Below are 25,846 nucleotides of genomic sequence, written 5' to 3'. Positions count from 1 at the left end.
AGCAAAGAAAGGAGAGCTGTTGGAGGAACTCCATAGGTCAGGTAGCATATGTGGGGGGAAATGGACAGTTGGAGTTTTGGGTTGAAGGGTCTCGACCTGAAACATTGACTTCTCGTTTCCTTCCACAGATGCAAACTGACCCACTGAGATCCTCCGTGACACTTGCTTCTTTATTTTCCAGACCCTGCTCCTTCATTGTCCTGGGCTGGTTGCTTTTGCATAACCCAGAGCTCTGCTCATTTATTAAAAAGCGTGAAAAAGTTACCTGGGTACACTATCAGAAGGGAGTTCTGGTCTCCATTTGATAACCAGCATGCAGTGTGTGAGATTGAATACTCCTTGTGGATAGAATAGTGAGAAACCACGTCCATCAGTCTTTCCAGAGAATCTTATCCTAACACATCAAGCACCATTATATTCTCCAACATTAAACAGATATTATGTTGGTTTGGCAATAAGTGTTGCATTTTCCGAATTTGTGCGTCCAACTTTAAACAGAAGAGACAAACTGCACATAAAATTGTTTTTTTATTTACTGTATCACACTGAGATGCTGGCTGGAATTTCAAAACATGTTACCAGTGTATGCCTTGGAAGCAACTCATTTAACAAATGAATCAGAACACTGCATGAGGAATAATTGATACCCAAGTTTAAATTAAAGACGCTTCATCAAGAATAATTTCATTTGGGAAAATAAACATTTGCTGTCTCTTTATCAGGGCGAGTGTCCTGATATCTAACTAAATTAGTTAAAATGTCGTGCAACACGAAATATGGTCTTGGATATGGACATCCTCTATATTTTCTTAATGTTAATATTGAAAAATGCTAAAATGATTTATAGGTTTTCTGGAGCTATTGACATGTTTAAATAAAACCAAAACATTATGCAAATATAGTTAAAAGTATAGAATTAATCTTGGAGTATTGGAACAATGATGTCTTTCAGGGCCTCTGGCTAATGTATGGAAAATGTGGTTGGCATCTGGCTTGAAAACACGGGTGGTTTTGTTACATTTCCTGGTAATTACTTGAAACACAGTTATGAAGAAAATAAAGCAAAACTAACGGAAACAGAGCCCCTGGCAGATCAAAGTGAGAGTATTACTGTCCTCTACTTATTTCTTGAGGTTCATGTTGGTTTGCTAAAGTTTACTAGATCTTTTGAGCAAAGCGGAGATTTGTATTTGCACCACCAGGCTGACCTGGTGGTTCATACGTTGAGACAGCAGGATTTAGTTATATAGTACAGAGTTGTGTCAGTGTGGCCATAATGGCACATAGTGGATGCAAATAGCAAAGCTGCCAGGTTTAGAGCTGAAAAACAAAATCTTAAGTAAACAATACCATCTGGTTTTGCAAAGGTCTAGTTATACATTAAATCTGTTCTTTCCTCACAAACTGACCAATAGTTAAAAAGTCATCATTTAATTTCTGTTTTTTGTTTTAAATTTTCTCCAGAGGGATAACAATTCTGAGAAACAAAAAAAAACTTTTCCTCCATCTTTCAAACTGCATTTATACTTTTCATATTTCCATCCCCCAGGATTCCTGAAAAAACAATACAATCATCCAATTTTCGAATGCACAGCCTAATTTTGTCAGCGATCGTACCAGTTTAATTTTGTAGCTCGGTAGAAGAGGCACACTAACCATCCCGTTTTTATTTGGTACACGTACATGCTCTAGGCTCCATCTCACATTACATTTTTATTTTAGTGTGAGATCCTCATCTGCAAGTGGATATGTCCTCATTTTTAGACCTGAGATGTAAACATTTAAAATTCTAAGAAAGCCTTAAGAGCAAATAGTAAACTGTACAGAAATGTTGCCAATTTATCCATTTTGATTATTCTTTGGACTCATTGCTGGGACATTGCTACCTTTTTGGCATCTATTGTCAGAACTGAGCACATGTCCTGTGACTAGACTCAAAGTAAATCTCTGATTTGCAAAAAGTGCTATAGCGCTGTCTTGCCGTAATTTCTTCCCCCCTATGGCCGGTCTTTTAATTAGTATTCAATTATGGAGAAGTTCATGCCTTGGCCTGTACTAATTATGAACTAAACCAAGAACCAAATCATATTTTTTCAGCCTTCTCTGTTCAGCATTCACTGACTGGTAACCATTATTCTCTAAATATGACCAATTTTGTGTATAAACTGTAACATGTAATAATTTGGTGTCAATATTTGTGATTAGATGTCCATGGGACAAATGCTGCAAGACTTTGGGAAATTCCTGGGAATGTTCCTGCTTGTACTGTTCTCATTCACCATCGGACTGACTCAGTTATACGATAAGGAGTTTACAACAACAGTGGAAGGCACGAATTGTACCGGAATCGGCTGTGAGCAACAGAGCATTAGCACATTCAACTCGTAAGTTCATTTGCAACTATATGCCAAATATTCTGATTCCTCTCTTGAATGTCTGTTCAGTTCAGTTTGTTGTCACGTGTACCGAGGTACAATGAAAAGGCGAGGCTACCACGTTGTTTCAGTTCCATTATGCAAAGCAGAGCTGCTGGATCTGAGCATCTTTGTCACTTAACGTAGTTAGTACCAATTCCTGTTTGTTTTTCCACAATCCAAGGGATTACCTTTCACTAAACTGTACCCGACCATCTGCATGCTATTCCCAAATTATACAACAATTGTGCATGGTTTGTATGTGATTTTTTTTGTGGATTACCATAAGATTTCAGCAAAGAGTCATAGAGTGATACAGTGTGGAAACAGGCCCGTCGGCCCATCTCGCCCACACCGGCCAACAATGTCCCAGCTACAGTAGTCCCACTTGCCTGCGCTTGGTAAAGATCCCTCCAAACCTGTCCTATCCATGTACCTGGCCAATTGTTTCTTAAACCATGTGATAGTCCCAGCCTCAGCTACTTCCTATAGCAGCTTGTTCCATACACCCACCACCCTTTGTGTGAAAATGTTACCCCTCGGATTCCTATTAAATCTTTTTCCCTTCGCTTGAACCTATGTCCTCTGGTCCTCGATTCCCCTACTCTGGGCAAAAGACTCTGTGCATCTACCCGATCTATTCCTCTCATGATTTTGTATACCTCTATAAGATCTCCCCTCATCCTCCTGCACTCCATGGAATAGAGACCCAGCCTACGCAACCTCTCCCTATAGCTCACACCCTCTTGTCCTGGCAACATCTTTGTAAATCTTTTCTGAACCCTTTCAAGCTTGACAATATCTTTCCTATGACATGGTGCCCAGAACTGAAGCAATGTTCTAAATGCGGCCTCACCAACATCTTATACAACTGCAACATGACTTCCCAATTACTCAATCCTCTGCCTGATGAAGGCCAAAGTGCCAAAAGCCTTTTTGACCATCTTATCTACCTGTGATTCGACCTTTAAGGAACCATGCATCTGTACTCCTAGATCCCTCTACAACACTACCCAAAGGCCTACCAATTACCGTGTAGGTCCTGCCCTTGTTCGACATCTCAAAATGCAACACCTCACACTTTTCTGCATTAAATTCCATCAACTATTCCTCCGCCCACCTGGCCAATCGATCCAGATCCAGCTGCAATATTTCACAACCATCTTCACTATCGGCAAAACCACTCACTTTTGTATCATCAGTAAACTTGCTAACCTTGCCCTGTATGTTCTCATCCAAATCATTGATATAGATGACAAACAGTAAGGGGCCCAGCACCGAACCCTGAAGCACACCACTAGTCACAGGCCTCCAGTCCGAGAAGCAACCTTCCACTATCACCCTCTACTTCCTTCAAAGGAGCCAATTTGCTATCCATTCAGCTGTCTCTTTGGATCCCATGCAATCTAACTTACCAGAGCAGCCTACCATGAGGAACCTTGTCGAATGCCTTACTGAAGTCCATGTACAACATCTACAGCTCTGCCCTCATCAACCTTTTTGGTCACGTCTTCAAAAAAATCAATCAGATTTGTGAGACACGACCTCCCACGTACAAAACCATGCTGACTATCCCTAATCAGCCCATCCAAATGCCTGTATAACCTATCCTGAAGAATACTCTCCAGTAACTGTCTAACCGGCCTATAGTTCCCAGCATTTTACCTACAGCACATTTGCCACCCTCCAGTCTTCTGGCACCTCTCCGACAACTTGTAAATTTCAACCAGGGCTCCTGCAATTTCCCCTCTAGTTTCCTGCAATGTCCTCGGATATATCTGATCAGGCCATGGAGATTTGTCTGTCTTCATACACGACAGTACCTTCGGTACTTCTTCGACGGTAACCCTGACACTCTCAAGCCACTTCCAGTATTTGCTCCAATTTCCTCCGTCCTACTGTCTTTCTCCTCGTTGAATAGAGAGGAGAAATACTCATTTCGTACCTTGCCCATCTCCTGTGGCTCCACACAGAGGTGACCGCTTTGATTCCAGAGAGATCCCACTCTCTCTCTAGTTACCCTTTTCCCCCTTATGTATTCATAAAATCTTTTGGGATTGTCCTTAATGCTACCTGCCAGAGCTATCTCCTGGCCCCTTTTTGCCCATCTGATTTCTTTTTTTAGTTTACTCCTTAGTACTCAAAACTCCTTTAGGGATGCACTTAATCCCAGCTGCCTATACCTGTCCCATGCATCCTTCTTGTTTTTGGCTAATGTCTCAAGATCCCTCGTTAGCCAGGCATCTTAACATTTGCCTGCTTTGCCCTTCACTCTAATGGGGACGTACACATCCTGAGCTTTCTTCAGTACTCTTTTAAAAACATCCCACTTGGCCAATGTTCCTTTCCCCACAAATAACCTGCTCCAGTCAACTTGAGCGAGACCTTCTCTCATACCCTCAAAGTTGGCCTTACTCCAGTTGACCATTTTAACACGTGGACCCGAACTGCCAGTCCTGCCCGTCCCATAACCAGGTTTCAGTCATGGCTACAATGTCCCAGTCGCTCGTACCTATCCATGCCCTAAGCTCATCCACCTTACCTGTCAGGCCCCTTGCCTTTTGTGTTTCCCACAATTCCTACATTAGAGTTTCAACTTCTGGTGTCTCGTCAACTTGCTTAATCTTTAATGAGGGGTGTGTGCAGGCAGGAGAAAACTAGGGTTATATATAAGGAGAAGAGAGGAAATCAGTTGTGTATTTTAAACGCTGGAATCGAAGAATCAGATTTTGCTTTTGTTAGATTCTCTATGCAGCACAACATGTGTGAAAAACCTGAGGTGTGAGTGATTTAGGAAACTGCCAAGTATTGTACTTTAGTGAGGTTAAACATGGGAGGTCACATTATGACTGAGATGCATTCTCTTGGAAAGATGTGCAATCACTTTTAATCTACATGTTACTATGAAGACCTGCCAGAGATTAATTACTTCCCCAAAGAGAAGGGAGGAAATGTTAGGAAAAGTAATGACTGTGCTTTTTAAGTGACTAGTTTAAAGTTGCACTGATAGACATTACGTTGCTGACTGCAGATAGTGTGGACCATGAAAGTTGCAACACTATTAGGATCTCCTGCCTCTCTCTGTCCCCGATGTAGACTTCACATGGTTGTTTAGGTACAACTACACTATCTAATCTGCCAACATAGTTGCTAATGTTGCCTCCTGTACATTGGCGAGACCAAGCGTAGACTCGGCGACCTTCTCGCTGAACCCTTGCACTCAATCCGCCAAGGCCTACTGGATATCCTGCTTGCTGACCATTTTAACTCCTCTTCCCATTCCCATACTGACCTTTCGGATCTGTGCCTCCGCCATTACCAGAGTGAGGCCACACGCAAATTGAAGGAACAGCACCTCTTATTCCGCTTGGGTAGTTTGGTAGCACAGTGGCACAGTGGGTAGATCTGCTGCCACATTACCAGAGACGCAGGTTCGATCCTGACTTTGGGTGCTTCCTGCCTTTGTGCATACTCTCTGTGACAGTGTGGGTTTTCCTCTGGGTGCCGTGGTTTTCTCCCACATCCCAAACGTGTATAGGTCGGTAGGTTAATTGGCCTCTTGTAAATTGCCCTGTGTGTGTGTACGCAGAAGATGAGAAGATGGGATAACATAGAACTAGTGTGAACGGGTGATCGATAGCTGGCGTGGACTTGCTGGGCCAAAGGGTCTGTTTCCATGGTGTATCTCTGACCTCTAAATCCTATGGTATGAACATAGAATTCTCCAATTTTAGGTAAACCTTCCCCCTTCTTCCCCCCCTCCTCCCCTGTGCCCCACCTCGTTTCCCCCCTCCCCCTCCCCACCAATATTCCTTCACAACTCGCAAATCTTCAATCCTTTTGTCTCCCATCTGCCTTTTGTCTCCCATCTCTGGCCTTTGTCCAACCATCTGCCTATTCAAAGCCCCCCCCACCTTGGATGTTGAAACATATAAGATTGTTAAGGGTTTGGACACGCTAGAGGCAGGAAACATGTTCCCAATGTTGGGGGAGTCCAGAACCAGGGGCCACAGTTTAAGAATAAGGAGTAAGCCATTTAGAACGGAGACGAGGAAACACTTTTTCTCACAGAGAGTGGTGAGTCTGTGGAATTCTCTGTGTGTGCTCTCTGGATGCTTTCAAGGGAGAGCTAGATAGGGCTCTTAAAAATAGCGGAGTTATTAACAATACATATTGTGGTTTTTCATTTTTTTTTTTTTTTCGTTTCTCTTTTCTTTCTTATATATAATCAAATTATTATTTAATCACTCTCTTAATGATTTATAACTGTTCTATTCTTTTTCTATCATTATTTCTAAAAAAAAATAGTAGATAAGTATTATTAGTGTTTTACTTAATGCAAATTGAATTAATTTGATATAAAGTTGTTTGAAGCATTGTAATTGATTACCTTTAATTTAAAAAAAAATATAAAAAAAAAAAAATAGCGGAGTCAGGGGATATGGGGAGAAGGCAGGAATGGGGTACTGATTGGGGATGATCAGCCATGCTCGAAGGGTCGAATAGCCTACTCCTGCACCTATTGTCTATTGTCTACTGTCACCTATAGCCACCTATTACCTGCCAGGCTTTCTCCTGCTCTCCTCACTTCTAGCTTTCACTCTCCCCCCCGCCCTCCAATCAATTTGAAGTAGGGTCCTGACCCAAAATGTCATCTAGACATTTGTTTTCCAGAGATGCTGCCTGACTTGCTGAGTTACTCTAATACTTTGTGTCATTTTTGTAAACCAGCATCTGCAGTTCTTTGTTTCTAGACTCTGTTACGTTTAGTGGATAGTGTTTTATAGCAATGCGATTTCTCTTTTTTAAATCCTTTTGGAAATGGCAGGTCAGGATTTAATTGTCCGTTCTTTGTTCCTTCAGGTTTATTGGGACTTGCTACATCCTATTCTGGTACATCTTTTCCATGGCACACGTGTCACTATTTGTCACGAGATTCACGTACGCCGATGACTTGCAGTCATTTGTTGGGGCACTCATCATTGGCACGTATAATGTGGTGGTTGTCATTGTCCTGACGAAGCTCCTGGTGGCCATGGTGCACAAAAGCTTCCAGATGATAGCTGTAAGTAGTATGATCATTGAGAATTTAAAAAAATCTGTGGTGGTACTCCATGTCAAGAGTCAAGAGTGTTTTATTGTCATATGTCCCAGATAGGACAATGAAATTCTTAATTGCAGCAGCACAACAGAATATGTAAACATAGTACACTGTAAACAATATAATAAATGAGAAAAAAAAAGTTCATTGTGTGTACACACATACACACACACACATACATACACAAAAAAACAAACAGACAATAATAGTCTATGTAGTTCAGAGCTTATTTGAGGTTGTAGTGTTTAATAGCCCAATGGCTGGAGGGAAGAAGCTGTTCCTGAACCTGGTTGTTATAGTTCTCAGGCTCCTGTACCTTCTCCCTGGTAGCAGTGGTGATAATAAGTATGTGGCCAGGGTGGTGTGGGTCTCTGATGATGTTGACTGCCTTTTTGAGGCAGCGACTCTGGTAAATCCCTTCTATGGTGGTGAGGTCAGAACTCGTGATGAACTGCATAGTTTTCACAACTTTTTGCAGCCTTCTTCTCTCCTGGGCATGTTAAAGTTGAAGAACATTTACATTACAGTCCATTATGTCTGTGACAATAATTATGCTCCAAATAAACCCCCTCACAATTTTACTACAGTTCACATTATCACCATAATTATTATTTTCCTCACTCCTCCACATATTTATTAGCCTCCTTTTAAATACATCACGCCACTCTGTGTAGTTTTATTTCTGTCTCCTTTGAAGATTTTTTTTTTTAAACATCCAGCATCAGAGAGAAAACAAAACAGAAACACTCAATAGGTCAAACAGTATCTGTGGAATGAGAAACTGAGTTGATGTTTCAGGTCACAGACCCTTCATCAGAACCTTCATTAAAAAAAAACTGCAAAGTCAGATTTAATAGTGACTAACATTCTTGTCATTTAATTTTTAAAGATAATATTCTGTCTTCTGTTGAGTTGAAGTAAATGTATCTGGAAGAAAGTGATCCATTGAGCATATTGACAGACGCTTATAAAACGGAGTTTACAAAATTTATTTTAGTCAGTGTAATGGTGTTATACAAGCAAAGACACATGGCTGCCACTAGACCATAGCAGAAAACAGAAGTCTCTTTTACATTACACAGCTGAATATATGCCAGTTTCTCAAGTTCAGGATGGATCACCTCATTGGACTACTGTACTGAAACACAGACCTTGGTCAAATTTCAAAATTTGACCCTTGAGATCAAAATATTTGATTAATACATTTTAAAGTGTACAATCATGCATGTGGGTGTCTTAGTTCCAGAGTTCATTGTTTGATTCCATAAAGTGAAGCATCAACAACAGTCACGGAGGGAATAAATGTGCATCAAAGTTTATGTTAATTGTACTGATTTGTGAATTCCTAAGTAAATTACGGAATATATTTTGCCAGCAGTATTCAAAATTCACTATGTCTGGCATTCTAGAATAAATTTCCCGTTATTTACTTCTCATGAAAAGTGTTGCTTCATCTTCACCCATCTCTGATGTACGCACCCACTTTCCATTGTCAGTGCAGTGCCGTACTCAGCTTCAGCTTTCAAAGGTTGAAAGAGTGCGGGGAGCTCACGCGTTGCAGCAAGGAGACAAACATTCAGCTGGACAATTGGTCAACATCACCTCTCTGAGGCAGCCTTTGCAATGCTGCAAAGTTGAGGTCAAAATGAAGTTAAGTGAAATTAGCCTATGGATCGGAAAAATTTGAGAGGGATATTTGAGAGGTGCAGGTAAATGGGATTAGCTTGGATAGAGCACCTTGGCCGGCATGGACAGGTTGAGCCGAAGGGCATGTTTGACTCTACGACTCAATGTTTGGAATTGGTCTCTGTAATAACGCATCCTGATCCCCTCCCGCTTATGGGTATGATGAATCACTTCAGTGGTTTTTATACAGAATTTTATAAGTTGTTATAAGACAAAAGGGAACTATTTGGTCCATTAAGGCCATGCTGACTCCTCTGGGGGGCAATTCTGCCATTTGTCCCATTCCCCAACTCTTTCCTGAGAGATGCAATAAAGCACAAGATCCAAGTTTAGTAAAGGAGAAAATTCTCTTGAATATTCTTCTTGCGTCTACACTCAGGTGATCAAGACCAATCCAAGAGAGTGAAGAGTGTTTTATTGTCGTATGTCCCAGACAGAACAATGAAATTCTCACTGCAATACACTGACTGTACGTTAGCAATAAAGCCATTTCCAGAAATAGTTAATTTAGGATTTCCACAATAGTTAAGGTTCCATTCTCCATCGGCGTGGAGGATAGACTTGATATTGAAATATTTAATGTACATCCTCCCTTTAACCATAAAATATTGTAGATGAATTGAAGAATCAAATTTACTTTCAGTTTTCGAGTTGTACTTGCCTCTGAGCAAATATGTGAGAAGTAAGAGAATCACATTCATCAAACTGTCGACTCCCATGAGATTGTTTGTTTTGACAATGATTGCTTATTTTTACAGGTCCTGTTTTCCCAGTTCATTGCCCTCCCAAGAGAATTTTGAGAGGAAAATGTTGTGTAATTTCTTCCGGCAATTGAACAAACCCCTCCAGGTTCTCATCTAAATAATATAATCTGTGATTAGTGGTCAACTGTGACCTGTTGCATTCCCCACATGACATTCAAATCACATCAACAGAGCTGCAGCTGAAGTGTTCCTGAAGAATTTAATCATTTGTTTAAATTCCTACAGTCTCCCCAGTCCCTACATAAACAATTGATGGAGACACAAGGAACAGCAGATGTTGGAATCTTGCCTAAAACACAAAGTGCCGGGGCGAGCTCGACTAAGGACGGCACAGAGGAGCAGCTGTAGAGTTGCTGCCCACAGCGTTAGAGACCTGGTATCGATCCTGACCATGAGTGCTGTCTGCATGGAATTTGTACATTCTCCCTGTGACCGCGTGGGTTTTCACCCGGTGCTCCGGTTTGCTCCCATATTCCAAAGACATGCAGGTTTCTAGTTTGATTGGCTTCTATAAATTGTCCCTACTGTGTAGGAGAGAAAAGCAGTGTATGGGGGATCGTTGGGTCTGTATGGACTTGGTGGGCTGATGGGTCTGTTTCCATGCTGTGTCACTAAACTAAGCTAAGTTACTCCAACATTTTGAGTTATTAACATATAAGTGACTGACTTTGACTGTTATCCTATGATCCAACTACCTTTTTCTGTAAACTACTTGCTTAATATTACACAAAGTGCTTAGTAACTCAGCGTGTCCGGCAGCATCTCTGGAGAACACGGATAGGTGATATCAGGTCTTTCCACAACCTCCAGCATTCCAGAGAAAACAATCCAAGTATGTCATAGAAACATAGAAACTTAGAAAATAGGTGCAGGAGGAGGCCATTCGGCTCTTCGAGCCAGCACCGCCATTCATTGTGATCATGGCAGATCATCTCCAACCTCTCCCTGTGGCTAATGCCTCCTAATTAAGGCAACATTCAGGTAAACCTCTTCTGCACCCTTTCCAAAGCCTCCACATCTTTACTGTAATTTGGTGACCAGAGCTGCACGTAATATTCCAAAAATGGCCTAACCAAAGTCCTATATAGCTGCATCATGACATCCAGACTCTTATATAATGCCCTGATCTATGAAGGCAAGTTTACTATATGCTTTCCTTACTACTCATAAGACTGAAGAAGGGTCCTGACCTGAAACGTCACCTATCCATGTTCAGAGGTGCTGCCTGACCTGCTGAGTTACTCCAGCACTGTCAACTTTTGTAAACCAGCATCTGCAGTTCCTTGTTTCTGCTTAATATTACCTTTTTTTGACAGATTTTTGTGGTTGAGAATGATTTGCATCTGGTCCATTTCTGTGGGTACTGAGGTGATTACAATGCCCTTTGAAGGTGAACAAGCCAGGAAGGGTTCCTTCCATCAGTGTTCCTTCCATTGAGTGGTTCGCAAAGAGACTCTGCGTTTGTTTCCTTCCCTTGTGCTTCAATGGTTGAGTGGTCTTGGGTCAGAGATTCCGATGAGTCAGTGAGGATGTACTTCCAGTAGTTTATCAGTCCCCTGAAAGTCATTTGTCATGACAAAGTTTGGACCAGAGCACTTGCTTCAGAAGTTTTGTATCAGATATGTGGTCATCATGGCCCTACCATTGGAGCTTGTGGTGTGTCATCTGATGTTGGTCAGGGAAAGGATGCTGTCATTTCTTACAGCAATCTATTGTGCTGCTGCTGCAAGGAAGAATTTAGTTGTTCTTGTTCGGTACATATTAGATTAGATTAGATTTCCTTTATTTGTCATTCAGACCTTTCGGTCTGAGCGAAATGCTGTTGTCTGCAGCCATACATGTAATAATAGCAACACACAATAAACACAAATTAACATCCACCACAGTGAGTTCACCAAACACCTCCTCACTGTGATGGAGGCAAAAGTCTTAGAGTTACTGTCTCTTCCCTCCTCTTCTCCCTCTACGCCGAGGCGATACCCCACCGGGCGATGGTATCAGTCCCGCGGTTCAAGCTCCGCGGCCCGGTGGTGGTCGAAGCTGCTGCCCTCCAGTCCAGCGGACGCAGCTGTTGCAACGGGAGCTCCGGAAAACAGGCACCAGCCTGTGACCTGCGAGCTCCCGACGTTGTCATCCACTGGCCTGCGGCCCAGCCCCGGATCCAGGTCGCCGCCGCCAGAACGCCGCCTCAGCCGCCGTAGCACCGTCTCCGCCCCGCACCGGGCCGCCCACACGGCAGCGTCTCAGCCCCGCACCGGGCTGCCCCCACGAGAGCGCCTTCCAGCCGGGAGCCGGTCCGCCCTCACCGGAGCGCCTTCCAGCCGGTCGCCAGGCCACCCACACGGCAGCGTCTCAGCCCCGCACAGGGCTGCCCCCACGGGAGCGCCTTCCAGCCGGGACCCAGGCCGCTCACACGGGAGCGCCTTCCAACCGGTAGCCGTGCAGCCCGCACGGGAGTGTCTCAGCCCCGCGCCGTCCGCACTCACCAGAACGCCGAGTCGTGCCGCTGCCCGGACGTCGCCACAGCTCGAAGTCGACCAGCCTCGCGTTGGTGAGTCCTGGCTGGCTCTACCTCCGGACCCTCGAGGTCGGTCGCAGGTTGGAGGCCGCCAGCTCCGCCATTAGGCCTCAGCGCAGACGGGGGAAGAGAAGGGGGATACGACAAAAAAGTCGCATTCCCCCGAAGGGAGAGACAGAAAGCCCTATTTCACCCCCCCCCCCACACACATAACACCACCTAATAACCAAAACATTTACTAAACATATGACAATAAAACACTCCTGATTCTTGATAATTTCAGTGTTTCTATGCCAATGGACCTGTTTGGTGTCTTAATGTTTTGATGAATTATAGTGTTTAATGTTTCTTTTCATTGCATTTCCTTCCTCCCCCCCCCCCCCCCCCATCCCCCCTTCCCAAACAAGAATCACGAGGACAAGGAGTGGAAGTTTGCCCGTGCCAAGTTGTGGCTGAGCTACTTTGATGACAAATGTACTTTGCCCCCACCATTCAACATCATCCCTTCTCCAAAAAACATTTGCTATCTCTTTACGAGTCTCAATAAATGGATCTGCTCTCATACCAGCACTGGAAAGGTGAAAAGACAAAACAGCCTTAAAGTAAGTAAACATTTTGAAAATTATGAGTGCTGAATGTTAGGAAAGAATGATGCTTGGATAGCATTGAGAAAATATGTGCCTAATAATGTGAAGCTCACCTCTGTGTTAACTGAATACCCTAGACATTGTAACATCTGTAGAGTTGTGATTAATTTTTTGCTGTATTTAAATATTTCTAGCAAAAAAAACTCAATATCTCTATACTGCTAGGGATATATACAAAGTGAGCTGATATTTAAATAGTATTTTGACCTAACCAAGTCATCATGTAGCCTGCAGGTGTATAGATATCCTTGTGGTTCATACCATACACTTACATTCATTATATTTGGCAGTACTAAGACGGCTGCTAAATCCTAAGTTAATCATTTATCTTTTAACATAAAATTTGACAAGTTGGGTTTAATGGGATAGAATAACATTTTTTAGGAGTATTGAGGAGCTGTTTATCTATAAACTTTATTTCTATTTCACAAAAGAAAAAGCAGATTGAGTTGATTGCTAAACTCCAAGGAATCCAACGGATGTGATACGCTTTATGTTGTCTATTTACAGCAAAGCATTTATTAAGTTAGCCAAATCATACAGTGCCCTCCATAATGTTTGTGACAAACACCCATCATTTATTTTATAAAAGTTTCCAAATGTGTTGGAAAGACTGGAGAAAAGACGAGGTGCTGAGAGCTCTCTTATACCAGCATTAAGGAGGCAATTAAACACACCTGAGCAATTACAAATGCCTGTGAAGCCATGTGTCCCAATCATGATGGTGCCCTGAAATGGGGGAACTATGTATAAACACAGTTGTAATTCCTACATGGTGAAAACAAAATGTATGAAAATACAATACAATCTGACAATGTGCACTTTAACCACATGTGATTTTTTTCTATTAAAATTCTCAAATTGCGGAGTACAGAGGCAAATAAATAAATGATGGGTCTTTGTCCCAAACATTATGGAGGGCACTGTATGTATCATGCTCAGCAAACAAGGGTAGATTACTCCATTCCCCATCAGAAACAATGTAATTACTATCACCAATAACAGCGCGAGTTTTGGAGTATCTTTAACATTACAAAACCTTCCAACGTTCTGCACCGGAGCAAAATCGGGTGGAATTTGAGACTCGGTCAAAAGAAGTTTAAGAATAAATATCCAAAAGCTTTATTAAGGATTTGGGCTTTGAGCATCTTGAATGGTTTCTACATGTATTTATTCATCACTGTTGAAAGATAACTGCCTTTAACTAATTTAAAAATCTAATCAGGAATGGAAGACCCTCAAGCATAAGCGAGATTCAAATTACCAAAAGGTAATGTGTTGCTTGGTTCATCGTTACCTTACTGCTATGAGACAGAAGATGCACAGCACAGACCAGGCCACTGAAGAGAACCTGAATGAACTACGACAAGACCTTTCCAAATTCCGCAATGAAATGAGAGACATTCTTGGTTTCAGGACAGCAAAATACGCCATGTTCTATTCACGGAACTAAGATGTATTCCAGCTTTCAATGGACTTGATACTGATGTATATTGTCATAATATTCTGAGCATTGTATCATGTAAAAGAGCTTCTTTGGTCATCATCATTCATGCCAATTGCTTTTTATTTAATCAAGTTCCTGCTTAATCAATATCCTATTTAACACAATTTATAAGTGAACATTTTGGAACAATTACCATCTGTCTGGTTTCTGCTGAAATAAAAAGCAGCAATACAATGGTAAATCACTTCTCATAAATAGATACTGTCACTTTGCCATTTTGGAGATGACTTCTGATATTTATTTCCTTTAGAAGAAACTTTGGTTAGATGGGACATTCTAAAAACGCATTGCAATCCCACTTTGGTCAGGTAGTTGAAGGTTACGGGGGTGAAATTGGCCTTTATATTGGCAACTGATATATTATCAGGTTTCCATGCCATAGGTTAGCAGTTTTAACAAAGACGAGTTAATTTGACAGAAAGTTAATATTTTCATTAAAATTGGTGACAAAAATTGCAAATGCTGGAAAGCCTTTATTGTCTTTGATGATGCAATTTGAACCTTATCTTATGTATAGTTACCAAACAGCAGCGTTCTACACGTGTGCACTAATATGGTAGGTGTGCTCAATGCTGTTAAGTAAGATATTTTCTTTAACGTGCTTTATTTACATGTAATGCATATTTTAACTTAATTTCCCACTGTCGAGAGTGAGAGATCGAAGTCCTCATTAAGCAGTACCTTTCTCAGGTGAAGTTTAAAATGTGATCTCTTAAAAACAAACTTAAAATGGATCTTCGTAGTTGATCTATGCAGCTGACCCTTCTCTAATATGTTAGCATAATAGGTATAGTGTTTGGGTATCACGGCAAGTTGACTTAACTTGAACATTCTAGGAGTTGTATTTTGGATGTTGATGTAAATAATGCATCTGGTCTGAAAACTTAAGAAGGTTCAGTTATGATTGGTTGTTAAACTAAGAAGCTTTATACTAAGTTTTTAATACAGCAGCGTTTACGAAAAACGTGGAACTGGTCTGATATCTTGTTTTTATGATGTTTTATGTTTTTATGATGTTTTACGTGGCAGGTACTTGTCTGTTCAAGTAGCAGTAGTGTGTGAAATTTAGCCAGCGCAGTGTCAAAGCATTAGTATCACATAGAAACATAGAAAATAGGTGCAGGAGTAGGCCATTCGGCCCTTCGAGCCTGCACCGCCATTCAATATGATCATGGCTGATCATCCAACTCAGTATCCTGTACCTGCCTTCTCTCCATACCCCCTGATCCCTTTAGCCACAAGGGCCACATCTAACTCCCTCTTAAATATAGCCAATGAACTGGCCTCAACTACTTTCTGTGGCAGAGAATTCCACAGATTCACCACTGTCTGTGTGACTTTTTTTTCCTCATCTCGGTCCTAAAAGACTTCCCCCTTATCCTTAATCTGTGACCCCATGTTCTGGACTTCCCCAACATCGGGAACAATCTTCCTGCATCTAGCCTGTCCAACCCCTTAAGAATTTTGTAAGTTTCTATAAGATCCCCCCCTCAATCTTCTAAATTCTAGCGAGTACAAGCCGAGTCTATCCAGTCTTTCTTCATACGAAAGTCCTGCCATCCCAGGAATCAGTCTGGTGAACCTTCTCTGTACTCCCTCTATGGCAAGAATGCCTTTCCTCAGATTAGGAGACCAAAACTGTACGCAATACTCCAGGTGTGGTATCACCAAGGCCCTGTACAACTGCAGTAGAACTTCCCTGCTCCTATACTCAAATCCTTTTGCTATGAATGCTAACATACCATTCGCTTTCTTCACTGCCTGCTGCACCTGCATGCCTACTTTCAATGACTGGTGTACCATGACACCCAGGTCTCGTTGCATCTCCCCTTTTCCTAATTGGCAACAATTTAGATTATAGTCTACTTTCCTGTTTTTGCCACCAAAGTGGATAACCTCACATTTATCCACATTATACTGCATCTGCCATGCATTTGCCCACTCCCAGCACTGAGCCTTGCGGTACCCCACTAGTCACTCCCTGCCATTCTGAAAATGACCCGTTTACTCCTACTCTTTGCTTTCTGTTTGCCACCCAGTTCACATATCTATAAAAGCTTTTGCAGTCAGTTTTTATGTCCCCTGCCAGTTTTCTTTCATAATCCATTTTCCCTTTCCTAATTAAGCCCTTTGTCCTCCTTTGCTGGACTCTGAATTTCTCCGTCCTCTGGTAGGCTGCTTTTTCTGGCTAATTTGTATGCCTCATCTTTTGTTTTGATACTATCCCTGATTTCCCTTGTTATCCACGGATGCACAACCTTCCCTGATTTATTATTTTGCCAAACTGCGATGAACAATTGTTGTAGTTCATCCATGCGGTCTTTAAATGCCTTCCATTACATATCCACCGTCAACCCTTTAAGAATCAATTGCCAGTCTATCTTGGCCAATTCACGTCTCATACCCTCAGTTACCTTTCTTTAAGTTCAGAACCCTTGTTTCTGAATTAACTATGTCACTCTCCATCCTAATGAAGAACTCAACCATATTATGGTCACTCTTGCCCAAGGGGCCACACACAAGGCTGCTAACTAACCCCTCCTCATTACTCAATACCCAGTCTAGAATAGCGTGCTCTCTCGTTGGTTCCTCCACATGGTGGTTTAGAAAACTATCCCGCATACATTCCAAAAAATCCTCTTCCTCAGCACCCCTGCCAATTTGATTCACCCAATCTATATGTAGATTGAAGTCACCCATTATAACTGCTTTACCTTTGTTGCACACATTTCTAATTTCCTGTTTGATACCATCCCCAACTGTTAGGTGGCCTGTACACAACTCCCACTAGCGTTTTCTGCCCCTTAGTGTTTCGCAGCTCTGCCCATATCGATTCTACATCCTCCAAGCTAATGTCCTTCCTTTTTATTGCGTCACATCTGCTGCTGATTACATGTTCCATCTGTTCAGTTACTTTACTCAGTTACTCCCATGTCCAAAGTCAAGATTCACCCATTTAAAATTTAAATCACATTTAAAATGTCTAAAGAAGGGTCTTGGCTCAAAACATCACCTTATCCATGTTCTCCAGAGATGCAGGGATACTACAACATTTTGTCTTTCTTTGCCCATTTAAAATCTGACAATTACATTTTGATGCACAACGTCTTGAAGGGCCATTATAACAAATTGTTTCACAAAAATGTATAGGTTATGGTCTCACACTCTTAAATTGAACATTTTATTGCCCATACCCATTGGTTATTTCAGAGGGTAATTAAGAGTTATGATGCAGTAGACTCTACTTTTACTGTTATACTTAGAAATATTACGTTGCGTCAGAATGTATAATAATGCCACAAAATTAACATACGGATGTTGCAAGGATTTCAGTCTTAGCTATTGGGCAGGCGAGGATTATTTTCTTTGGAGTGCAGAAAGCTGAGGGATGAGCTTATAGAGGTGTGTGCAATCATGTGGGGAATAGATAGGATGAATGCAGTGTCTTGTATAGAGGAATTAAGAAACACAAGGACATTGGTTTGAGATGAGAGGGGAAAAATGTAATAGGATCTTGAGGGTCATCCTTTGCACAAAATGGATGGTGGTTAACTGGAACAAGCTGCCGAAGAAGATAGTTGAGGCAAGTATTATAACAACATTTAAAATACATTTGGACAGGTACATGGATAGGAAAGGTTTAGAGTATGGCTACTTTCTGGTTAATTGATTCATTTTGATAAATTGATTAATCATTAATTAATCACTTTGCCCTGATTAAAATGATTAATTCTCAAAAACCACATTTTCCTGGTTTGTCAAATTAAACCCCATTCTTTCTTGACAAATTTACCTTTACTTCACAAGCGGAGAAATACTTGATACTGTTGTTAGGTGAGATCTCAAAAAAAAAACCCAAAGTATCAACAGTTTCATCACGCTATGATGTGCGCAATTTCGTGACAAGGAGGCCAGCAGCTCTCAAGCATCTTTCAGATTCAACTGAGCTATGAGGAATTGTCACGAGTGCTCTGTACACTTTTTCAAGTGTGCTTGGGCATTTCGACGTGCTTTCCGGGGCAGCCATTTTTCTCGCTTCAGTATATTCAAAATGTCTTGCGGGTTTGAATATGATTCCATTAGCTTCCGGTTCTTGATTTTTTTTATGCCGACGCTTTTGGCCAAAGTTGCAAAATAAATTCTGTCTCAAGCTGTCAAACGTGCAATGACAAACTCGGGTGTTTCTGATGATTTCTTATTGAAAAGCGAAAGAATTGTTCTCTGATTTGTGCAGGATGGAATGCCAACAGACTTGTTTGAAGACACTTGGTCAAATCTGAAGGCAGCATCTCTGGAGAGAAGGAATGGGTGACGTTTCAGGACCAGACCCTTATTCAGACTGGTTAAGGGGAACGAGAGATAGAGAGATAAAGAACAATGAATGAAAGATATGCAATAAAGTAATGATGATGAAGGAAACAGGCCATTGTTAGCTGTTTGGTGGGTGAAAACGAGAAGCTAGTGCGACTTGGGTGGGAGAGGGATGGAGAGGGTTCGCTTGGGCAGCTTACATAAACACAAATTGGAGGAACAGCATCTCATATTTCGCTTCGGAAGTTTACAGCCCAGTGGTATTAATCTGGATTTCTCTCATTCCAGCGCAATGTGTAAAACGGGACACAGCTGAGGATGCACCAATGTTTTAGCAAAGTTTAGTAAAAACTTTGCTTTTGTCCTCTATGCAGTCTTCACACCGTGACACGAAGCCTCTTAGACATGGCGGAATGAATTCTCTTTAGAACTCAGGTTATATTACTTCTCTATTTTCCCTACCAAAATGTATCACTTTACATTTCTCTGCATTAAATGTTATTAGATGCATATGTGGCCATTTGACAGGACTATATTTGCCGAAGTCTTGGTGAATTACTAACTGAAATGAGAGAAGGCCTGTGTAACAAGATAATACTCTGGCATCTGTACTGACTTGCTGGCAAATGTTCCTTTGTTTTCTTCATGTTGGAGTGGAGAGGAGAAATGGAGCACAAGAACTTTAGTCCTTTCAAGTCACGAACACATGAAACATTTATCCTTGGCGGTTTTGAAATGTTGACATTTGGGGATTCAACAGTTCCAAATACAACTTTTTTTTATTAAGCAGCCGATATTATGCAAACAGTGACAGTTGAAGAAACAGAATCAAATAATCTCAATACCTCACATATTTGCTGCTGTACATTGTTATTGCACTTTCAACCATCTATTATGATATAGATATATAAGATAAACATTGGATCAATCTCTGTCATCATTGTTATAAATAGACTGTTCCAAAGCCAAGCTGAATTTGGGGATATTCTTTCTGTCCAGACTTTTTCTCTACTCGTTCAAGGATTAAAATAGCTAGAGCAAACATCCAAACTCCAGGGAGCACTTTAATTAGACATATTCCAGACTTGAATATTTCTATTTGCCAACAGTATGTCCCTTATAGATTAGGAAGAGCACTTTGTAACAAATTAATGGAAAAATCAGAAAGGTTTCTTGCATCATAAATAGAAAATAAAGTCACTGTTCACATAGTGTGTTTAGCATCGTCTGTTTTTCAAGATGTTGAGGAACCTTTGATTCTTTGATCTATAGGGCACGACAAAGCTATTAGGAAGCACTGTGCCTCGACCTGCTTCATCCACCTGTCCCATGAAAATGTAGTTCAGTCCTGAGAACAACACAAAGATTAGTTAAAAAGCAGAACCTTATCTTTGAGTAGTTTGAGGTATTAAGAATTAATAGACAATAGGTGCAGGAGTAGGCCATTCAGCCCTTCGAGCCAGCACCGCCATTCAATGCGATCATGGCAGATTATCCCCAATCAGTTCCCCGTTCCTACCTTCTCCCCATATCCCCTGACTCCGCTATCTTTAGGAGCCCTATCTTGCTCTCTCTTGAAAGCATCCAGAGAACCTGCTTCCACCGCCCTCTGAGGCAGAGAATTCCACAGACTCCCAACTCTCTGTGAGAAAAAGTGTTTCCTTGTCTCCATTCTAAATGTCTTACCCCATATTCTTAAACTATGGCCCCTGGTTCTGGACTCCCCCAACATTGGGAACTATGATTCCTGCCTCTAGCGTGTCCAAACCCTTAATAATCTTATATATTTCAATAAAATACCCTCTCATCCTTCTAAATTCCAGAGTAAACAAGCCCAGCCCCTCCAATCAATCAACATATGACAGTCCCGCCATCCTGGGAATTAACCTTGTGAATCTCAATGACAACAACAGCAACACAAGTGTTGACTTGGGCTGTATTTTGACTACACAGAATAATACTATCCAATTGGAGGAATGGGGGTGTGAGGGGAAGTACAGTACTCAGTTCTGGGGTTGTGTTATCTCTCTTGTTGCAACAGAAATGTTTGATTTTTTTCAGGAAAAGTAACTGAATAATTAGAAAATAACCAACAGGTGTATCATTAGTGTGAAGGCAAAATGGTCAAGAATTTTCAAGGGAGGTAATTCTGGATGTTGGGGGATGGAGGCAAAGTTTAATGAAACTTAATTAAGTTGCCCGAGACATTTTAACTAAAGTTATCAAACAGGACCACCATGCTTAAGACAATCATTGGGAATATAAAACATGTGGTGAAAGTGTTACGGTAAAATCATTTAAGCATTTAAACTTGGAAAGAGAACAGTGGTAGGGTTGGGGACTATCTCTGCATTAAATAGAAGTTTTGTCTTAAGATGTTGGAACTACAATCTTGACTCTTACTGTTCATACATGGGTAGAAACTGATAATGAGCAAGAAGTGTGATTACTTCAGGAACACGTTAAATAGGCTAATAGTGGTTAATGCAATTTAATGTATAATGGAATATGGGATAAATAATGGAATATATGAAATAAATCAAATGTTTGGATGCTCCATTTGAATGAAAAGGAAGATATCAATGGATCTGACCTTAAAGCAATGCTGATTGAAGTTTGAGTTTATAAATAAGCACCTACTTTGGAAGAGTCATGGAGCCACGATAAATGTATACAAGACACATTTACTCTGTGCAGTTTTCAATATCCGTTAAAACTAGAGCATGTAGGATTATAATTCTAATTAAAATGTGTTTAAACTGAAGCGCGAAAGTGAAAAAGCTCAGTAATGCCCCTGTTCCACTTAGGAAACCTGAACGGAAACCTCTGGTGACCTTGCGCCCCACCCAAGGTTTCCATGAGTCACCAGAGGTTTTGGTCACTCGCCTGGAGAGCCTCGACCGAAGCGTGAGCTGCATCTACCGACCAAAGATCCTACAGGATCGTTGCTACCGACCACACGCACACGCACACGCACACACACACACACACATCGCAAAGGTGGGGGCCAGGGACAGCGGGGGAGCGCTATCTGCGCGATGAAGTGGAAGGTAAACGGCTGCCACGGAGCATGGTAAGTCCTTTAGAGAGCGCAGAAGGAAGGGGGGGGGGGACAGTTTTAAGAAGTTTAATAAAGTTAGCGGGCATTTTACCTTCCGGCGGATCTTCTAGGTCCTGAAAACCAAAGATCCTACGGGATCTTTGCTGAAAACTCCAATGAGCCGATCAAAATGGCCGGTCAGCGAAGGAGATTGCCTTTGACTGCCTGTAAGTCGAGGCCGGTTTTGTTTTTTATTTAATAATCGCAGGAACATAGAAGAAGCCTCGACTACGCGGAAACCACTTTCCACCAGTAGGGAGAGTGACCGGAACCTCCGGGAACCTCACAGAAACCTTGGGTGGGGCGCAAGGTCTACAGAGGTTTCCATTCAGGTTTCCTAATTGGGACAGGGGCATAAGTTTAAACTGATGATTAAAACAGTAAGGAGAGGTTTGGAGATACTTTTCATCATTTTTCCTTTTTTGGTCAGAATAGAAACAGGCCCTTCTGCCGGCTGTGTCCATATCGCCTTACCTATCTACACTAATCCTATTTGCCTGCATCATTTTTCTTAACACCTTCAATCTTTCCTGTTTCCTGCAGTCATGGTGATTTTAAGAGCCAAAACTACTGCCCCGATGAATATTCCTCTTCGTTCCCTCAAGCATTTAAGCTCTGATTGGGGCTATTCAGGAACAAATGCAGGGCATTGCTCTTTGCAAAAGGTCTTCCAAATGGCAAACTTACCTCGTTTAATAATTGGACATTTTTTGCAGATTGCAATTATTTTGACACTCATGTTCTTCCCTGCCTGTTGAATTGCCAATGTCCCTTCTTTATAAATATTTATAATAGAGATAGTTGTATGGATACTGCCATTACGGTTTACAGCATTTATAACCGTCCCAGTCAACACTGTAAGAAACAAGAACAATTCAATATTTAAAAAATCTATTTTCAAATCACCTGATAATAAAAAAGATAGAAAGATCTTAGTTCCATGTTTTCATGCCTAATAAGGCCGCCTGAATAGTTCTAAGCACCATATCACAGGATGTGAAATAGCATAAGAGAGGCATAAAGTGTATTGAAAAAGATGTTGCTAAACTGGAGAATTGTAACACAAAGGGATTAGTTAGGCTCTTTTTGTTTTGAGCTGAATAGACCAGGTGAAATGAGAACCATTTTCCTCAGCAGAGAGTTCATTAACTAGAAACCATTAATTTAAACTCAGGTGGAAGGGTTTGGGAAGAATTATTTTTTTCTTTTCACTGAATGTTCTTGAATTCTCTGCTTGAAAGGGAGAAGGTGTAAGAACATTATATTACAATAGCTTTTAAGTGTCCGAACCCATAACTACAGACGAACAACTAGAATTGGGTTTATACAGGTTATCTATTTTTTGGTCAGTAAGGACCCAAATAATCTCCTCAGTGTGCCATACATTTCCATAAATGGGAAGAATGTGAAGAAGCAATTAATGAGCATTATCAACATGACCCACATTCCAACAACACATATAAAATGAATTGCTAAATGCATAAGAGCAGCTAATTTGGAATAAACTGAACAGACCTGTATTCGTATAGCTTACAGCATGATGTTTTTAGCAACTAAGTGATCACAATATGACAAGCGCACCATTATATCTTGTAGGCAGGGGGACAACATGCCAAAAACTGAAACTCAATAAACACTTTTCAAATACTGACAATTCAGCCTATGTTTCATGCCTTGTGTTTACCCTATGGAGCCGGACTTGTTTTTGATACACAAATTCACTGTTTCACTAGCAAGGCTTTCTGTGAAGCTGGTATATTTTATGTACATTGAGGTGGATCTTAAAAATGATGAAAGATATTGACATTTCCATTCATAGATATATTAAAAGAATTACTTAAAAAGGGAAAAGCCTGAGGTCCTCACCAAAGTCACTGGTACAGAAATTGCTTCCCATTGTACTGCTTCTTTTGCATTTCAGTTGGCAAGGAGGTACAGTAGGTTTCAAGGCTTTAAAACAGAATTCAAGTAACAATCAAAAATCATTCATTCTAACAACACAACAAAAAACACACATTTCATTACTTTTCAGAAGAAACATGTATTGTGGTTTGCCTAACGTCGTAACTATTTTCAGAAGTAACATTTACTTCCTGTACAGTAACTATAATGATTTAGCACTCAAAAACTCAAATATTTTCGATTTCAAGGTGTATAATGGTAACTTAAATCAATTTGTATGGATGTCCATGATCAAATTATGCAAACAACCCAATATGCAGAACTATTAGAAGCTCCAGTTAGCATTACTCATAATATTTCACAGCAAGTACAAAAATGTCATATTTTACATATTACCTCAGCTCAGAATGTTCATAGATTATAAGTAGCTGTTAGGAAAAGGAATATTAGTAAACATCATAAACCCAAGTTTTCATGGCTAGTCTAATAATTCACTCTATCTGAAGAATCACTGTGTCGGACAACTATAGACCCAGACTGCCTGACCACAGTCTGTGCTTATCTAAAATATCAAGGCAGGATTCATGCTGCAATAGTCCTTGCACTCCTTGTCTCAATGTGCAGGGAGAGGCAGAAACTGCCTACATAGTGGAAAGGCTTGTCCAGTTAGAGGTGGTGAAAGGAAAAACATGCCAAGGAGAGACATTTTATTTTAAGCAACACCACTTTCTAAACATCAAGATACTGACAGACAGGTTCCTTACAGCAATCCAAAATATCGGGCTGTGAGACAATTTATCTTTGCACTAAATGTTGTACCTCTATCCTTTATCTTTGTTCTGTGGATGACTGATTGTATTCATATAGTGGTCTTTTTGTTGAATGGCAGATATGATAGTGACATTTAAGAGGCTTTTGGATAGGCAGCTGGATATGCAGGGAATGGACGGATATGGATCAAGAGCAGGCAGAGAAGTTTAATTTAAGATGGCATCATGTTCGTCATGGGCACTGTGGGCTGAAGAGCCTGCTCCTATGCTGTACTGTTCTCATTTAAAAAAATTGTTGATCTTTATATCAGAAAAAGCTGCCAGTATACCACTAAAAGTTTTCATGAGTATTTATCAATTTTTAAGCCAACATTTCTCTCTTTTATTTGATCCCTACATGAAGTAGATGAAGTAGCCAATGTAACTCCACTTTTTAAGAGGGTAGCCAATGTAACTCCACTTTTTAAGAAAGGAGGGAGAGAGAAAACGGGGAATTATAGAACAGTTAGCCTTACATCGGTAGTGGGGAAGATGCTCGAGTCGATTATTAAATATGTTGTAGCAGCGCATTTGGAAAGCAGTGACAGGATCAGTCAAAGTCAGCATGGATTTATGAAGGGGAAATCATGCTTGACTAATCTTCTGGAAGGGTGACTTGGAGAGGTTGGGCGAGTGGGCAGATGCAGTATAATGTGGATAAATGTGACGTCGTCCACTTTGGTGGCAAGAACAAGGAGGCAGATTATCTGAATGGTGTCAGATTAGGATAGGTGCAACGAGACCTGGGTGTGCATGTACATCAGTCACTGAAAGTAAGCATGCAGGTACAGCAGGCAGTGAAGAAACCTAATGGCATGTTGGCCTTCATTGCGAGAGGATTTGAGTTTAGCAGCAAGAAGGACCTACTGCAGTTGTACAGGGCCCTGGTGAGACCGCACCTGGAGTATTGTGTGCAATCTTGGTCTCCTAATTTGAGGAAGGACATTATTGCTATTGAGGGAGTGCAGCATAGGTTCACCACGCTAATTCCCAGGATGGTGGGACTGACATATGATGAAAGAATGGGTCCACTGGGCTTGTATTCACTGGAATTTAGAAGGATGAGAGGGTATCTTATAGAAACATA

General features: G+C 41.1%; 2 protein-coding genes across 3 annotated transcripts in view; one reads left to right on the top strand and one right to left on the bottom strand.

The window, feature by feature from the left end:
* trpc1 (transient receptor potential cation channel subfamily C member 1) overlaps positions 1–15,605 on the top strand; it is a 68,144-nt gene extending 52,539 nt beyond the window's left edge. The window contains exons 10-13 of the mRNA XM_033031904.1: positions 2,206–2,384; positions 7,278–7,479; positions 12,891–13,085; positions 14,356–15,605. Of these exons, the coding sequence (XP_032887795.1) occupies positions 2,206–2,384; positions 7,278–7,479; positions 12,891–13,085; positions 14,356–14,583 (804 nt within the window). The 3' untranslated portion in view covers positions 14,584–15,605. The remainder of the gene's footprint in view (positions 1–2,205; positions 2,385–7,277; positions 7,480–12,890; positions 13,086–14,355) is intronic.
* A 4,069-nt stretch (positions 15,606–19,674) lies between these two features.
* pcolce2 (procollagen C-endopeptidase enhancer 2) overlaps positions 19,675–25,846 on the bottom strand; it is a 32,682-nt gene continuing 26,510 nt past the window's right edge. For both annotated transcript variants that reach the window (XM_033031902.1, XM_033031903.1), the window contains exons 7-9: positions 23,915–23,998; positions 22,736–22,903; positions 19,675–20,296 (exon numbers count right to left, since the gene is read on the bottom strand). In XM_033031902.1, coding sequence (XP_032887793.1) covers positions 20,166–20,296; positions 22,736–22,903; positions 23,915–23,998 — 383 coding nt within the window. In that variant the 3' untranslated portion in view covers positions 19,675–20,165. The remainder of the gene's footprint in view (positions 20,297–22,735; positions 22,904–23,914; positions 23,999–25,846) is intronic.

Source organism: Amblyraja radiata, chromosome 13 (assembly GCF_010909765.2).
Source record: "Amblyraja radiata isolate CabotCenter1 chromosome 13, sAmbRad1.1.pri, whole genome shotgun sequence".
In the NCBI taxonomy this organism is placed as follows: domain Eukaryota; kingdom Metazoa; phylum Chordata; class Chondrichthyes; order Rajiformes; family Rajidae; genus Amblyraja; species Amblyraja radiata.
This window is presented reverse-complemented; position numbering and strand designations above follow the sequence as displayed.